Genomic DNA, 19,663 nt, shown 5'->3' with positions numbered 1-19,663 from the left:
GTGAATATATTTCTTACAATAATGGATATAATTAAAAAAAAATTAAATTTATACAAAATAATATAGTGTATTACTTCGTTAATTTCATTGGCCAATACACGTCGTTACGCGTAACTCAGCGAATCGAATGTAGATAGAAATTAAATAATTTATAAAATTGCACCCGATATGTGGGGGGGGGGTCGGATAACGACATTCTTTCAGAATTATTTAAACGTAACTGTCGAGTTTCACTGTAATTGTAAGGAGTACATTACGTTATTTATTCACAAAAATATTCATATATTTCTTTATTTAATAAAAAGTAACACTTTCGTATACAAATAAACGTGATTTAAAAACATAAAATAAACGTTTTATTATTTATAAAAATAAGGAACTTTAGCTTTCCACAAATGTTAAATACTGTATCTGTAAGAACACGAACTTAATACGTATATACTGAAAGACAACCATACATATATAACTAATTACAGTTCTGATTTAGTTTCTAGTAGAGAATTTCTATTTTATTTATTTTTAATAGGAATTTTCCCCTTTGAAATATGGTAAAAATAAGTAAACAGTGTTTCTATAAAATCGCAAACAGCAATCAGAGATATTCCGAGCCAGATACCTATGTAGCCACCTATATAACTGAACAACTCGATCAGCTGAAACAAAATAAAACACGTTATTTATGTGAAAGATAATTGGCACGTTTGATATATACACAATAGTATGTATGTTACACAATAGTATATAATACACAATAGTATATATGTTATGGACGAAGATAAACGACATACTTACTTGGAATTGCGGCTTATATTTGTATATCAGAAGTTCTGGTCGTTTGAAGAAAAAATTTATAGACGAAAACCAAATTCTTAAATAAAACATGAAAAGTTATAATTTATATTAAATGACTATACCTTAATTTCTATACTACATTCTTACTTTTCGGGCTTATACTTGTTAAATTCAGAAATGTTCAGTTTTTGAACTTTAATGAGAAAAATTATATGTTGAATTAATAAATATATTATAAATAAAATTTCTCCCTATTTTTTAAAATTAACTTACGCATCAGTAATAACAATTCTTTATTTTCTAATGGAACTTCGTCTATTTCATATTCAAAAAACATAGATCTAAAACACATTATTGTTTATTAGTTTCATAAAATATAACGTTTTCCATTTTAATCGAACAATAATTTAATATTTTATAAAATAAAGGAATTAAAAACTAATACTTACTTACAACTAACTTTACACTTGTCATAGCAATCATAAACCGCTGCGTTAGTTATACAGATAGCTTCAGCTATAAAATATCAAAAAATATTCTTCTTAATTTGTTTATTCGGCTTTATTTTATAATGTTCAGTATCAATTTACAGCATAAATACAAATACAACAGTGTGATAAGTCTTTGTTATCTCTACTATTGTATTTAAGATATTGAGATAAGAGAAAACGTCTAAATTGTATTAAAAGCAAATAAAATTGTCTAAATAAACAACAAGCGTAGACAAATTACTGTACTTACATTGGTTTAAACAGAATTTTCCATCAAAATGATAAGCATATTCTCCACTCACACATCCGCATTCTTTTATCCATTTTTCTTTTTTACACTCAATTAAACATCGCTGTAGAAATATAAAATTAGTAAAATAATTTTTTCAATATAAATTACACATAATGAAAGACTTCGCTACTTCGTGATTATTTTCAGTGTTTTCCGTCCCTTCTGGTACTTCGTAAATTGTGCAGTTCGTACTATAAGGAGAAGCTAAAAGATTCTCTTCTATCTGAAAATATTCTTCATTTGCCTTACATTAAAATAACATCCGAAAGTAAAATATCTATTCACACTTACGGCCTTTAATTGAACGACATATCTCATTCCTGGTTTAACTAGAAATCCATCGACGAAAGGATTAATGAGTTGATCGTGGGAATGAATTGAAATTTTAGCACCAATAGGAACATTCGGTAAAAACGATTCTTCCGGATTAAATGTGATAATCAAATTTCCTATCGTCGTTCCCTGTATCACTACAATTTATTTTTCTTTTATATCATAAGAATGTTACAACGTTATTAAAGAGTTTAAATCAACAATAAAGTACTTACTGTGCATTTCGTAAAATCTATGACGAAAATCTTCTAAAGAATTTGTTGTGTCAAATTTGTGTAAATCGACGGAATAACAATTCCTCAATTTTCCAAATTCGTTTCCAAAAATAATGTGACTTGATTTATTGCTAGAAGGAAAAGACAGTAAAAAATGTTTAAAATTCAAAAGTCATGTTTTAATATATGCTTTATTAAGGTATAATAAATAACAATTTAATCGTATGCAATGAATGAATACACGTGGACTTGTATTTAAGTTACGAATTGTATACTTTTTATTAAAAATTAATTTTCAGTTTTCTATGATAACAGCAGAAGAAAAATTTCTAAAATTGAATATTAAAAAAGTTATTATAAAAATGATTGTCATAAGCTAAATTAAAAAATACAAGAAATATTCTATAGAAATGTTATGTATTTATTTTTTACATTTGACTTTTATTAATGAAAGTTTGACAATATATTATAAATTAACTGATTATTGCTTACATTATTGATATATTATATATATATATTTCAACTGTTCTAAAAATTTATTTGTTCAGGTAGGTAAATAATGTGTCAGATAATGTTGGTCAATACTTCAAGATTCATGAAAATATGCCTGAGAGGCCCGCAACTGCGGGCGGTCCATATCGTTGGATTAATTGAGACAGTCCTATGCATTGGCCGATCTATCACCTGACATCACCCTTTTCAATCTTTTGGGGAGATTAATCGAAGGATCGTATGTATGCTACCAAAGTGCCAGACAAAATAGCCTTTTGTACAAGACTCGTGGAGGACATTAACAGCGCGACTTCTGATATATCGGTACTGACATGGTCTAAATCAAATATAGACCGCATATCGTACATGGCACGTCAGGAAACAGGTAAATTTAGTGAAAGAAAATATCTGATTCACCATCTATAACCATTAAATACTGTACTCGCCTTCATTTTTCCAAAACTAATCCACAAAACAGTAGAAATAGATCTCTTATATGAAAACAATTTAAGCATCATTATATATATGTTCAAACTGGTTATTAATTTGCTCCCTATTCTTTAAAATAGCATCATTTTCTTTCGTCTTACCATCGATTATTTTTTATTACATTTTAAATGTTTGTTTTTCAATTAATTAATCGATTTATTAATTAATTTCTACAGTTTTATCACAATTTACACATAGGCCTTTATATTGATTTATGTAAAGGTCTATATATAAATTGTAATAAAACTGTAGAAATCGTCGGAAAGAATAGTGTCCACAGAGGAGAAGAAGGGTCAAATGGCCCATAAGATTTGCTTTATTCCTCCTTTTTCCTCTACCGTTTTTTTTTTAAATATCAATTCCAGAAAGCAATAGTATTTCTGTAAGAATAAATTTATTTTATTCGTGATTATATTTAAATAACTACAGTTTGTATGGAAAAGATGATCTCTTCAGTTACCCTTTAAGCCTTATGCAAGTCCTATACAAATTTGAAACTACCTTTTATAGGATAGTCGACTGTTCTAGACGTGTTAGTTCTGCTTCGGTTTCTTCTTCAAGAAATTAGGACTTTCTTGTTTATTTGCATGAACAAAAATTTTACAATGATTTCGAAACAAATGTTATTAGAATTAGTTTCAAAAGACAAAACGAATTAGAAAATAAAAACAAACAAAAAAAAAAAAAAAAAAAAACAAATGCGATAACAAATATAGAAGAATATGAATAACGAATATAGATATAGAATATAACAGTGACCCGGAAATTATAAATACCAAAAAAATGGTAAGTTTTTTAGCGCAGAATAAGCAACATAAAGACAATAAAAGGAAACATTCAGCTTTACTTTTAAACTAAACGCATTCAGAAAGACATTGAATGTATTTATGATATTAAAGACATGTGTTTAATAATAATAATACAATCGCAGACAGATACACACAAAACACTGTTCTATCACAAGCCTGCCTGGCACAGAAGAATAGAAACACAAATAAATGACATTAGACAGCAATTAGGTAGGCTGACACAATACACTAAAAACAACATAACACCCAAATTAAAGAAACAACTCAAAAACATTTTCAAGAAAATTACAACGCGTTACAAAATACATCGGCACACTAAAACAAAAACTCGCAGCCAAAGCACGTAGACTCAAACGATACAAAACATGTACACTACGAAAACAACAAAATAAATTATTCACAAACAATGAAAAACTCTTCTACAGACAAATCAGTACCAAAACAAACACTGATACACATCACAGTGGTACACCAACAGAAGAACAACTCACAACTTAGGTTTCTCTTTGGTCCAGTGCGGTTACACACAATGCAGATGCTGGCTGGATCGAGAACAACAAAAACTTGCATAACATACCAACTATGCCCTGTGCTGAAATAAATGTACACGACATCCACTACTCTGTTAACAGAACACACAAATGGAAGACACCTGGTGTAGACAACATTCACAATTTGTGGCACAAAAAGTTTACATCACTGCACCAGGAACTGGCTAAACACCTAACACACATCATCATCAATCCACAAGACATGCCAAAATTTCTCACTCGGGGCATCACCTACATGAAACCTAAAAACAACAATACCACAGATCCCACACAATACAGACCAATTACATATCTTTCAACACTGTACAAATTATTGACATCCTGTATCTCAAAAATATACAAACATGTTGAAAAACACGAATTCTTACGGAAGAACAAAAAAATGCAAAAAACAGTTACTTATAGATTCAGTCATTCTACGGCAAGCACACAAACAATTGCTGCATATTCTACCCATGTACAAAATACATCCATCACTCATTGCATTCTTTCAAAACACTATGCAGCGCTGTAGAACAACACTACATCTCAGTGTTAGTAACACTTCTGTGACGATCGGGATATTGTGAACTTTATCATTTATATGTACCTTTATAATCTTTTAACTACATTTTATACAAAACGGAACGAAATAGACCAAAAAGGGTTAGTTAAACGGGAAATCAACTGATAAAACTTTCTGATAAGAGCGGTCTAAACTCGATTCCCACGAGTTGAGTTCCTTGTTAAGACGAGTCAAATTTCGGTGACACGACTACGTCACCGATAATTTTATTGGTCCAAGAAGATCATCTCTTCTGACGAAATCAAAGAAGGGCCTGCAAACTCCCTCCCCATATAAAAAGGGAGTACGATGAGTAAGACGGAGAAGTTGTTACTGACCGTGTGTTTGTGCGCTCAAAAGGATAGTTACCTGTCGCCGCCGATCCTCCCTCATCATCTATATTCAAGTCGAACTGTCGTCGTTACCTTTCCTATCTGAACAACTATTACCTGTTAGTGGACAGAGTCATTACCGACGATCTACTACAAGATCATCTATTCTTAGCCCGAACGCCTACAACGGTCTATAAGGATATCATCGATTATTACATCGACATCCGACTACATATCTGAAGGTATTTATCCTACTCGCGAATATTTGTCAGCTCTCTCTCTCTCTCTAATCCGCGTAGAATTTATGTTCGCGGATCGTGAGCCATGTACCTTATCACGTGTCTCTCTGTAAAGTAATCGTTTGTATCTAATTAGACATATGAGAAAATAAACGGGTATATTTTTATATATAAATCTCTGGGTGCGTTCTTTCCGTCATCTTCTCCACTCGCTTCATTCCGAGTCTAACCCATACGTAACCGCTCGCGCAATTGATTTTCTGTATCAATCTAAAGATACAGTGGTGTCATCCTGACGTGGTATCAAAGAGATACCGGCCCTATGGTCACACTTCCATACAAACAAACCAAATATTCATTAGGCGAGGAATTTTTCAACGAGATTCCTTGAGGCCTCAACTCATTCTGCTTAGCTCTGAACCCATTATCCAACATGTTAAACAACACGCAATATGGTTACAATATCAGACACGAAAAAACAACATAGTTTACCCTGTCACATCTCATGTCAAAAACAACTTCCTCACACCCTGTCAAAAACAACTTCATTAACTCCTACAAGTTACACATTCATACATAAAGAACATACAAATGGAGTTTGGCCTAGATAAATGCAAAACACTTCACATAGAAAAAAGGAATCCCGAAGAAAGAAGATTTTGCACTTGGAAATGGAGACGTTATTGAATCCATGGAAGAGGGCAAGTTCTACGACTACAAGTATTTAGGATTCCAACAGGCCAAACTAACAGAACATACACAAATAAAGCTAAGATTAATTAAAGAATACCAAAGTAGGTTAAATGCTATTCTTAGAACACAGTTAAATGCAAAACACACAGTTAAAGCAATAAACACACATCATGTCCCAGTACTCACTTATTCTTTAGGCGTTATATATTGGATTCGCACAGATCTTGAGCAACTCCAAAGGGAAACAAGAACAACACTCACTAAGCATAAACATCATCATCCTAAATCCGTTATAGAAAAATTAACCCTTTTACATAAAGATGGCGGATATGGCTTGATTGACATAGTTCACCTTCACAACAAACAAATAAAAAACTCTCGTGTGCCTGTTTTTACAAAAAACAAGAAACATCACAGTTACATAAAGCAGTAACTGTAGCAGACTCGAACAACACACCATTAAATTTATACTCACAACATATGGACACTATACAACATATAAAAAACATAGACACCGTTAAGCAATCATGGGCTCAAAAGGCACCCCATGGCAGGCATTTTTACGACCTGGCCCAGGATTTTCTTGACAAAACTGCGTCAACAGCTGGTTAGCTCGAGGATGCCTCTTTGGGGAGACGGAAAGATTCATGATCGCCATACAGAATCAGGTCATAAATACTAAAAACTACAGAAAACACATACTCAAAGGCACAACACTCATGAATGACACATGCGGAAAATGTCGCGTCATGCCAGAAACTATACAACACACCACTTCTGGTTGCAAGCTCTTGACATTTACATCGACATAATCAAGTAGCAAATATAATACACCAAGAGCTTGCAAAGAAACACAAATTAGTAGATATCCACGAACCATATTACAAATACATTATACAGACAGTATTGGAAAACAACACGCACAAAATGTACTACGACAGAGCCATAATCACAGATAAAACAATTTACCACAACAGACCAGACATCACACTCGTTGACAGACACAATAAAATCACATACATTATAGACATATCCATTCCAAACATTCACAATATACAAAACACATTCACTGAAAAAGTCAGCAAGTACACAGAACTCGCCCAGGAAATAAGGCATCTGTGGAGGATGGATAGGGTGCTTATTGTACCTGTCGTTCTCTCCTCTACAGATGTCATACCACACACACACTACACAAAAGCTGGGTACATTACAATCGAATAGAAACATACATTACACTACAGAAGGCCACTTTATTGAATACATGTCATATTGTGAGGAAATTCCTGAATACAGACACACACACTGATAACTTCTTTAATTTTTGTTTTGGTTACTATGCCTTGACTTTGGTCCGGCATAGTACACAGCCATCAGTGTTAACCGAGTATATCTCACTTAACCCGACATAATAATAATAATAATCTAGAAGAAAATAACGATTTTACATCATATTTCTTCATTCGATAAAAGCAATGCTAACCTGTATATGTTAAGTATATCCTCTTTTCGGACTCCGTGCTTCTCGACAACATTTCGATCAAAATCAGAGAATAGAAAAGTCTCATATGTTGGAAACTGAAAAATTATGAAAAGTTTTAACTATTATCAATACATTTTTTAAAAATATATAATATATGTATATTAATATATCAGCGGTTCCCAAAATATGCGCGTGGCTTCCTCACAGGGGCGCCACGAAATATAAAATGTTTATAATTTTACTCAATTCAGTGTGATAAGATGCCACGTCTAGCAGACCCGGTGCAAATCATTAACTCACTAATAAAGGTGGCACATAGAATCGCAAAACGTAAAAAGCCTCGTACAATCGCAGAAAAACTCATTCTATCGGCTGCTGTAAATATGGTGAACAATCGAATCGATGGCTGTGTTCAGTTTGATTCCAAGATCTGAGAAAATGTGCAGTAATCGACAGGCTCATCCATCCCACTAATTATAATTAAGTTTGTTCAATCACATTTTTTGTTATCTTAAATACGTGTTTTATTTAATTTTTACTTAATTGTACTTATTACAATTTTAGCAAGGGCGCCGAGAATCAAAAAAGTTTGGGAACCACTGTAATATATATATAAATGCAAAGTACAAAGAAGCATGAGTTACACATTAGTATAAATATTACTAATGTGTAACTAAAAAGTTAAGAAAACTTTTATTTCATTAAAAGTTAATACAAATTTCTGTCAAATTTAAGTACAGTAGACCCCCTATAACACGGTAGATACATTCCGTGTTATATGAATCCGTGTTATATGAATCCGTGTTATAGGGGGTCTACTGTAATGTGAGAACAGTACGAAAACTAAATAATTTATAAAATAAACGAAATAGAAAAGTAAAAAAGTTATTTCATTGAATTTTTCCATCTGTTGATAGTGTGAAGAATTTAGTTCACACTTTGAAAAAACGTAAAATTGAAATTAAGTAATGCCTTTAACTTAATAGTGTGTAATTGTCATGTAAGTAACACAAGCGGAAATCAAATAAAGTTTATTTTAATAATTTAAAAAAACCTAATTCTTTTTATTCTTAATAATACATCTGACGGCACGAAAGTAACATATTTATTAAAAAGTAAAGTATTACTTCTTCTTTGTAACACGTTAAAAAGAATAAATAATAAAGAACAATACATGCATATGACGTAATATTTTATTCTTATGTACTTCGTTTAATAAATATTTCGGAAGTTTCGTATTTTAAATTGTCTTGATCTGACAAAATAAATACATTTAATTATAGTTTATTCTAATGAAAATACTTCATGCTGTACTGACATTGTTAATATATAACATTCAGGCCTCGAATACTTTAAAAAGAGAGAAAGACAGGATGTCCCAAAAGTCTATACATACATACATACATGAAAGACATCAGCTGTATACGAGATGTTTAGCCGGCGGAAAAGAAGGTAAGGGAAAAGGGGTGAAGAAGGAGGGAGAGGAGGTAGACAGTAGAGAAGGATAGCATCTCTCTGAACGGCGTACGTACCCTCTACGTTTGATGGCGGCGTGCAGATTTTAGGCTGCAAGGCCATAGTCTACCGATGGGTCTAAAAGAAAGCCTGAGTATAGCGAACACCAATAATTGAGTGCCGCCACGAATAGCTAAGTGTAGAAGTTAGTGCCAAGCGGCTGTTAGTAGGAAGACATATCTACTTAATACTAACAAAACTGAACGTGATCGCGAATCTTAAAACTAATTAACAGCTAGACAACAGTGTGAAAACAAACGAACACAACGACAAACTGGACGAGACGAACGGATTGGCAGAAGACAAACGAGCAAAACCCCAATTTTTATTTATTTATTTTTATTTTATTTATTATTTCTTTATTTAAACATTAACTTACTCACTAACTAAACTAACAACTAACCTACCATACTAGGACGAACCTAACCAGACGAATAAAGATAACAACCCTAATTGGAAATCAAGCTGAGTCCCTAATCTAACTTACAACTAGGACTAATGTAAACTGACCTAATTTAGACTGAGAAAGAAGACAGAAAATAAGAATTAAATACAAAGTTGAAAGGCAGCTAAATACCGACAGTTGAAACAAAGCAAGAGAAAGATAATTGCCATCCGTGCCCCCCCCAGGAGTGAGTGTTCTCAAAAGCCCCACTAAAGGATATGAATGAGAGTAGATGATGGAACATTGTACGCGTGTGAATGAGTTGGTGCGGGTTGCAAGGCCAGTTGTACTCTTCAAGAATAGCGGCTCTCATTAAACAATCCCTAATGTGATTGTACCTATTGCAGCGAAAAACTAAGTGAAGTGGTGTTTGGTCCTCCTGGATACCACAATCGCATTGTGGATTGTCCCCAAGGTTAAATCTATGCAAGTATTGCTTAAAGTTGCCGTAACCTGTAAGTAGCTGAGTCAGGGTGTAACTAGGGTAAAAGTGGCGAAGAGTCGCAGTAGTGTCAACCTCAGGTATGAAAGTGTAAGTGAGTCTACCAGTGGTGTCCCGGTCCCAGTTGTCTTGCCAGAGAATGAAGAATTGCTTTTTGACGTGATTGTTGATGTACGAGGTAGGAATGTAACTGAAAGTATTAGTGACCGAAGACTTTGCAGGTTGTTTGGCAAGACGGTCAGCGGTCTCGTTGCCGAGAACCCCCGCATGACCCGAAACTCATTGGAAATCTATTCTAATGTTGTTGTGAAAGTGTCTGAGAGTGTGGTGTATGAGATAGACGAGTTTTAGAGTTTAAGCGGCTATCAGACATCGCAACCCTGTGTAAAGATACCCTACTGTCAGAATAAATGCGATAGTGTAAGTAGTCTGTTGTCCTTCCTACGCCTAATGTGAATTAAGCTCATATAAATAGCTGAGGTTTCCGCCTGTGCTATTGAGCAGCGTGTACCTAGACGGAAGCAAGCGTTGTGAAGTTCGCGGCCTAAGTCGGAGTAAACCACGAAAGCGGCACCCACATCGTCACCCATCTTGGAACCGTCAGTGTAAATCCTAAACATGGGATGATCATCTGGATCTTCGAAGTAAACGACAGGAGCAAGCTGATTGTAGGGGTGGTAATCGTAAGTAAGGAGGGTATTTTTGTCGATGATGAATTTTTTGATATCATCGATCGAGGTCAAACTAGGGGGAATCTCACCTACTCTAATCATTTTGTCGATATCAGAGTCGCTATAATCTCGCCAGGGTAAGGTAACGAGATTTTCTTTCCAAATAATGTGTTTAATTTCTAAGTTGAGAGTGATATTTCTATGTCAATCCTGACATTACCAAAATGCCGGGATTGTAGCTCTCCGCATTTGTAAGGCTTATAGCCTTACAAATGCGGAGAGCTACAATCGTTTGAACAGATAAATTTTTTTACAGTTATGGACTTTGGCGGCCACGTGGCCTCAGACCTGTACGGCATAGAGGAATGCTGGTTGAATTGCACCCCTGTAAATAAGCTTAGTAGCATTAGGCCAAGGCCCCATGTGTTGCTAGCTATACTAATGAGGGCGTTGGCCGTCTTTTTGTGATGTATTCCGTGATGTATTTGTTTTGGGGTGTGAAGTTAAGTTTCTCGTCAAGAATAACACCTAAGTATTTAATTTCCGTTGTTTGCTTTATTCTGTGAGCACCTATTCGAAGGGTAAGCTTTCCTAACGGTTCCTACCAACTATCATGCTTTCGCATTTGTCTGTGTTAATGGGTTGCCTATGCTTAATACTCTACTGGTGAATGTTATTGAGAATGTCGTTGCATACGTCTTGTAATCGTTCACAGTTCCTGTGTGAAGCTAGGATAATTGTGTCGTCCGCATTGCCCTGTATGCAGCAGCCAGAAGACAGGGTGTCGTTTAAGTGCAGGATAGAGTTATAGGATATGTTCCAGAGACCAGGACCAGACCTGGATTACTGAGAACAGCCCCGAATGATGGATATGATTATGTTATTTTGTGCTGTAAAATAACATAATCACACCCATCATAAAGTTTCCATACAGAAACACAAATCAAGCCCACCAGTGGCCGAATAAATAAAACCATTCAACACTGGTAGTTGGTCATTGGTTCGTGCCTGACCAATAGGCTGGCCACCGTGCAGCGTTCTGGGTTTTCTTCATGTGTCTCACACCTAAACAGAATCCAGTTTCCACGTAGGAAGTCCTGCTAGAAGTTACCCCATTGGCAGATCACCCATGTGTTGCATTGCCTTACTCTGTCAATCCGCTGACACAATGCTGACATTTTAAAGTTTTGTGAATGAAGTTAAATTTCATCTTTGTTTGCATGGAAACTATTGGGACACTTTGTAATTAATTAGTTAAGAAACAACTGCATGGTATTTCAGCTTACAGCTTCAACAATAACTTGACAAAAAAATTTGATAGCGTTTTCTACAACTTACCATAAGGTCATCTCCTACGATACTTTCATTTTTACAGAAATATTCAAAATGTTTACAGAGTGCTTCAACATCATCAGGGTCTTCAACCTTTTCACAATTATCTGGAAACGCTTCACAATACGATGAGCGACGGATCCTACCAACAGAAAATTATTAGTTATAATAAAAAGTTTCAAAGTGATTTTTCAGTTTATACTCGTATTAAACACTATAAAGTGTCATTTTATATAAATTACAAATGATATCATTGAAAAATTAAAACAATATTAACTGTACCCATTGATATCGCAGACAGTCACCAGAGGTCTGGGAAGAGTAGAGTCATTTTGATACTTTACCAAAACTTCCAGAGTTGTCGGATATGTTAAATAGAGCATTATAAAAGAAATTAGATGATAGAAGAAACCAGTTAAACACAGAAAGAACACGCACGTTCTAAAAGTTTTCCTCCTCGTATTTCTTTCGGTCACTATTTGGGGCACACCTGTTAACAGGACGTTCTCTAGCAGATTTAGAAAGTACGTCCATTTTTCTTTCCAAGTAGGCTTCTTGTTTCTTCTCATATTAACGTCATCCATTTTATCTGTTAAGAATATAAAAAGTTCGGGATAACAAGCAGGTAATTAAACCAATTATGTATTAATTATACTTAATGTAAAGGAAATAGGACGTTTCTCAGAAATTTCCAAATTAATTTCAAGGAAAAGAGGAAGAAAAAAATTAATCTACAGTGTTATTCTAGTGTCCTGATGATAAACATTATTATAAAAACCTGCTTAGAAACTACGAGTCAAGGCCAAAAGTCAAAAGGAAACTAAAATATTTGGTCTTGCTTGTTTATAAATATTATACTACAAGCTTATACGCTACCAATAAATAATTATACATACATTTAGAGTTGTAACGAAAAAAATAAATTGCTTCTTCGTATAAAAACACATTCACAACATAAAATACATAATAAATTACTATAATTTTAATTTTTAAATATATTATAAAACTACACCTGCCCTGTATGCGAGTGTTTTTAAAAGAGCTTAACTTTGACAATTAATCTAAACACTTATGTTTAAAACTAGTATAATTAATAAGCATAAGGTTAAATATTTAATAATACAAAACTCTGCTTTAAAAATATGTAAATAATATAGAAATGTTTTAAAAAATTATAAATGAAACATAACCTTATTAATTACTTGCCTTCCATTTTGAATATTTTTCTGTGCAAGAAAAATGCGTTATGTTTACATCGTGGTGACAAAGTTGTGAAGTTAATTTAAAGGTTTTTCTCACGTCAGCTTACTTCGGGGTGGAGGAAAAAATGAACAATTGAGTATGGCGCCACCTACTCAATAACACGTTAAACGGTCCTTGGATGTAGCAATTAGTGACTAATTAGTATACTACTCGCGAATTATTAGTAGTTAATAATCTAATTAATATCTACAGAACTGTATCGTATATCATTACGATGTACAAAAAAAAGGGGATTAGTCATAACGTTAATCTACGAAAAAAAGAAAGACTTTTGCTAGAAATTTAAATAATAAATTAAAAAAAATTATATCTGTATATCTGTACCTTTATTAAAGTTTTCCTATGCGTAGATAAGTAGTTACATTTAATAGTTAATTATAAATCATTATTCGAATAATAGCGTACAAAAAGCATTTTTACTAAATATAATGAAGCTATGTTTTAAATTGAAATTAAATCTGGGTAATTAAATTACATACAAGCTTAATTAATGACTATATTAAGCTGTACTACTTCTATAATTTCGTAAAGTATCTAAAAAAAGAAGACGTTGAGTGTTAATTGGTAAATGTGTTCTCTGAATTTTGAATTTAATTACGTCGAATTTTAAAGCTTTATTAAATATATTAGCTAAAAAATATTTTAATTTATTCTTGTTTTCTTCGTGTATTTATGTCTTGTAATTTAATAAATCAATATTTATTTACTTATTATGATATTATAATTTATAATGAAGAATTACTCTCTCGGCAATAATTTTTGATTGTTTTCCTTGCATTTTACATATTAGAACTATGTTCTGAATATGATATATAATATCTCACACTGAATTTTCTTCTGAAGTTTTATATATAGGATATATAGTACGAATGAGTGCAAAACTAAAACTTTATCTACTGTAATAATTCGACAATCTTTCACTCTAAAAATAAGAATAACAGAATATGTTAAAGTATGTATAAAACATAAAACAGCAAAATTACATCCCGTAATTTAGTATCAAATTCTCTTTATAAAAAACTATATAGAAGTACAGGAAATGTACTGTCTTAACAAACCGTTCAGAATATAGGATACATTTCCCGCATTTCTATGTAATTTTTTAATAAAAATCCTTTTTCATTGCTCATCAAGTTAATTAACTTTTAATTAATTCCATATATGTAAACAAATTATAAAATAATTCTTTTAGAATTTACACAAACAGTTTCCTTTCACCGTAAATTTTGAATAATAACAATGCAATGTTTCTACGAAATGTTTTCTATACATATGCAAAGGATTATTTATTGAGAAATAGCATTTTATATAGTTGCACTTTATAAAAATGCATTATAGATTAACAAGCACAACGTGTATTAGCCTATATTCTTTTATATGTATTTATAATTTGTCTAGATTATCTTTAAAACTTTGTTTCTAGATTAGTTACTAAAAATATTCCATTTAACATTTCGCTTATCTTCTTCTAAAAATAATTTTATTGATGCTCTAATTACGAAAATAGCTCTTTAATTGATAGGCATATTATCTAAGATTTTTAAAATACTGACCTCTAGCTTCAAATTTCGTCATTGAAATACATAAAGATACATATCAGTGATGAATAAATAGTCGAAACAGTTTGTTTATGCTTGACTCATCAAAGACGAACCGTAACACAACACGTGTGTTTAATGATAAGTTAAACAGACAGTAGAGGTTACGCAGGATGTCAGTCTATTCCTGTGTGTAGTGTCTGACTTATATTATCTTCTTTTTAAAACATTGCCGTAAGTTAATATTTCTTCTGAATATAAAACTAAATTATTAAAAAAAATATTTTATTTGTTTAATGTGACTGTCAACACATTTACGTATACATCTTTACGATGATTTTATTAGCAATTAACTTGGACATAGAAAAAAAGATTAGTTAGATGTTCCCGTTAAGTAACTAAATGCGAAGGATCAAATATATTTTTATTAATAAGAATGTTAAATAAGATTTTCATTAATGTTTACTTTGGCACGAATGACGGCGCCATTCTATTTTATTTTAGAAAGGAAACAGATCGAAATAAAAAGAAAGACGAAATAAAACGAATATTTAAAATAAATATACAGTAAATTGTTTAGATGTAATAATCCTATTTGTATTGAAATATTTTAAATTATCGATTAAAAATTATTTTAAGATTATTATTTAATTTAAAGCCTCTTTTGTTATATATATCAATGAGACGAGGTAAAAGAAAATTGTGATGATTTATCTTGAAAATAAAGAAATGCACAATGCAAACAATACAGTCAAAACGTCGAATTAATGCAGCCAAATTCACGTGGTTTGCTCTGTATTCCTCCCACTACCTCGGTTTTAATTTTAGTTTTTCGTTTTGGAACGGTTTGGTGGTCTTTTGAACTATAGCAAGCCGAGTGAACGTTGTTAAAAGCGGATGAATACGTTCGAAAATGCGGACATCGTGAAGTACTGTAAACATGAAAATTATACCTTTTACAAAAACACGTTTAGGCTATTACCGCTTAAATATATTAACTTTTTTCAGTTATGTGTTCGATGATATAGGGTACGATGAAAGTTATCTCGGGAATTTATACTCCCAAGTTAACTTTTTTCGGGTTTAGATGTCTCGTAAATCGGGTACACAATGATACACAATATATAAAATAACAAAACATTGACACTATTAGTGTAGAAAGTCTGTTATACGAGTCTGTCGTCGACGATTCATTGCCTCTCGCTCAACAATGTTTTCGATGCGATTGATCACCCGTAAAGCATCTTGGTTTATAAATGGTGTAGATTCTAGAAAAGCTCCGAAAAGCAGGAGAATCATATAGACGAACTAGTGAATTTTATTGGACAATAACTCATTAAGTTGTCAAATCATAGATGTGTTCGTTACATTTTGAAATCATTACATTTTTAAATTTTAAAAATATAAAAATTTAAAAAAATAGCAACTTTTATGTGCTAATATTTGATTGGTCAATTTGTGTTTAAGAGTAAGTTTCTTAAATTTCAAGTTAGTGAAACGCGATCTCGAAACTACTTTGACTTACAGAAACACAGAATGTATTGAGTCTGTGGAAGTTAAGTTGGAACAAAAATAAAATTAGAATTAGCCAGAATATTTTATTAATTAAAGAAGTTCGAATTATCGAAAATCTACTGCAATTTGATAATGAAAAAAGTTATTTTATAACTTAAACACTGTACAAGATAATATTTTATTAATATAAAATAGTTTAAGTAGAAAAATAAAGTATACGAGTAAATATATACTGACCGATTTGTTTAAAATCTTTGTTATTAATGGTAACTTGACGATCGTTAATTTATCCTTTAGTTTTGTAGTAGTTTCTATCGATCTGATAGTTTTGAGATAGCATTTCACTAACTTTATCCTTACCAGAAAACACATTGATCCTTAACCCAAAATATTTGATATATCGATTAGAGAAAATTTTAATAATTTACTCTAATCAATATATCAAATATTTAATTTTGAAAATGAGAACAATAACACGCACACGCACGCACGCACACACACACACACACAAAAGCACGTTGTTCATTACTTTCTACTGTTCATGTACACAATAACGTATCATTTGTTTATTTTCTCACAATGATGCTTCGAATGAACAATTTGAAATGCGAGATCAAATTTACTATTTTGTAAATGGAATGAAGAATATAATTATTATTTATTGTCGTCTACGTGGACGTTATTTATTAATAGGACGTTATACTGGTGTTTATCTTTTTATTTATTATGTTTTATCTTTAATTATACAGCAAATTGTTTAATGGTAGAAAGAAAAATGTCAATCTAAGTTGGTGTATGCATTTATACAATATTTGTAATTGTAAAACGAGAAATATCTATTCATACTCGGGATTGGAACATGTATTTATAGTAGGTTTTTAAATTGTATTTTATTAATTTGGAATATTTTAGATTATATTGTAACTTATCTGTTTTATTGTTAATTATAGTGCTTAGTAGTAATACTGCTGATCTGGGGCATGCTAGCCCGAAACACGTGTAATATGTGTACGGATATTGCTACTACAGGTGATATAATAAAGAAATTTTTCCTGAATTAACTCTCATTACTGTGCCAACCCTTAAACACCAGTATAATGTCCTATTAATAAATAACGTCCACGTAGACAACAATAAATAATAATAAATTTTAAGGACAGTAAGGCTTTTCTAATTAATTGATGAAAAATATAATTACTTAATGTGTGACTACAACATAAAGTGCTTTAGATCAGGGCTTTCCAACGGGGTCGATGAGCAAATTAGTGCACGCACATAGGATATAATATTGTTTAATTATTTAATATACACAATCATTTTAAAATTCTTGAAAATATTTTCACTATCATATTCAAAACTTTTCAAATATAAAAATTTTATTATAAAACAATAAGTAATTATGCGTATAGTGGTTGAGGATATTACTGTATGTTTTTCAAGTTTCTACAAATACAACTTGGTCATACATATAGAATAATGATGAAATTTTGCATTTTCCAATTCTACAAACTACTCTAGTTAAAGTATAAAATAGCAACAGATAGTATTCTCTTGTTAAATTTATTATTTCCTTATGACTATTGCATTCACTTTTTATGTAGTAAATGTCAAACCTGTTACAAAACAGTATTTATAAATCTCAAACATGTAAAAATGAACTGTTTTATTTTTAAATGCCCTTTACTGTAACGAATTAGAGCTATTAAGGCTGGGTATAAATATACGTCTACAACTACATAAAAATTTGTTTGTCTCAAAATACATTTATTTTGAAGAAAAGTAATAAATTTATTTCTGTTCGTTTAATCGTATATATAATATTAATTAATAATAATATCATGTTTTATTTTTTTCTTTCTTTCTTAGAGAGTAAACAAGTTCTATAATACTATAGGTCTATATGTTTTTTCTTTTTTATTTCTACGTAATACTGACGAAGTCACGAAGAAATATCATTGTCTGACAATTAAGTCATTACATTTAAATATACAGAGGATATATCAAATTACACTTGCACGTTAAAATTAGTCATGTTCTGGAATATATTTTATTGGCAATTTTGTTACAAAACACCATAATTATAGCAATAAAAATAAAAAAAAATATTGTGACGGGCACACCTGTGGACTTTCCGATGCCAAATACAGCCTTTCTACGATACTAAAAGGTCTTCATTTATGTAAATTTAGTGTAGGCAGCATTATTCAAAAATGAAATCGGATACATCCTAAAGCGTAAGGGAGTCCTGATATTGTACTAGCCCTCCTGTTTGTTAGAGAAGATGGAATCAATTCACTCCAGTGTCCTCGAGGAGAATCCCGTTACAAAAAGAAGCTTGTCCCAAAGCCTGAAAATAACACAAACTATAGTAGGACGGATCATTCGGGAAAATCGTGCCCTTGAACATAGGCACAAAGCCAATGAACACCATCTCGAGCCAAACCATATCAAGGAGCGCTTTACCAATGCGATAAAGCCATACAAAAGATATCTGGTAGACGATAGGTAGACCCTGGACAAAGATCAGGTGAACTTGGATAACACGAACAAGCACACAGTCAATTTAACAAAGAAAAAGAAAGGAAACAGGACGTTCCGATTTTGTCTGGTAGTACAGAGAGAGCGTTCTGAAAGACTTTACGATAGCAGTTGGTTATTGTGCTCGTGGCAAACTGAACGTCGTTTTTTTAATGGATAAAACATGAAAATCAACATTGCCCGCTTTCAGAACAAGATTATAAACTCATTGTTCAATCGGGAAATTCCATACCTTTACGGGATTGAGACGTCAAAGATGTAGATCCGAATGGACAAAGCATCCAGCCACACCGTCAAATCTACAGTATAAGCGATTACATTAGGAAAGCAGTCGAGACTGGCATCGGAATGATCTCTATCATTTATTTCTCTCATTTGTAAGTTTTTGTAGCTTTGATATTAATTAACTAAAAAGGATTTTTCCAGAAAGACTATTCCATGACTATGGAACAAATATGCTATAAGTTATATACGATATTGTTATTATGATTTACAGAATGCTCACTTTAATTTCTTATAATACGTACAAAGAATGATCACATTTTAATTACATTCATTACTTATGAGTATTTCTTCTTTTATTAAAGTATATATAAAAACGAATATATTTTCAACAAAATCAAATAGTGCAAATAACGATACTCCTAACCAT

General features: G+C 32.0%; 1 protein-coding gene across 2 annotated transcripts; it reads right to left on the bottom strand.

Annotated features, from left to right (window-relative positions):
- Nucleotides 1-277: 277 nt before the first annotated feature.
- Nucleotides 278-15,102, bottom strand: LOC136979685 (amiloride-sensitive sodium channel subunit alpha-like). Of its 2 annotated transcripts, XM_067275725.1 has the most exons (14): nt 14,974-15,047; nt 13,364-13,533; nt 12,440-12,746; nt 12,164-12,299; nt 7,753-7,847; nt 2,124-2,254; nt 1,867-2,045; nt 1,706-1,798; nt 1,534-1,636; nt 1,242-1,308; nt 1,066-1,133; nt 940-985; nt 793-868; nt 278-653 (listed from the first exon to the last, which is right to left on the bottom strand). In XM_067275725.1, the coding sequence occupies exons 2-14, from the start codon at nt 13,368-13,370 to the stop codon at nt 510-512; spliced, it is 1,452 nt and encodes a 483-aa protein (XP_067131826.1). In that variant the 5' UTR covers nt 13,371-13,533; nt 14,974-15,047; the 3' UTR covers nt 278-509. The 2 variants fall into 2 exon arrangements, with proteins under 2 accessions (XP_067131826.1, XP_067131825.1); XM_067275724.1 differs by lacking the exon at nt 13,364-13,533 and having other exon boundaries at nt 14,974-15,102.
- Between the last annotated feature and the right edge of the window lie 4,561 nt (nt 15,103-19,663).

The sequence above is a fragment of the Centruroides vittatus genome, unplaced genomic scaffold, assembly GCF_030686945.1.
Source record: "Centruroides vittatus isolate TY-2023 unplaced genomic scaffold, ASM3068694v2 contig_630, whole genome shotgun sequence".
Lineage (NCBI taxonomy): Eukaryota > Metazoa > Arthropoda > Arachnida > Scorpiones > Buthidae > Centruroides > Centruroides vittatus.
Note: the sequence above shows the minus strand (reverse complement) of the source record. Positions and strands in the feature narration are given on the sequence as shown.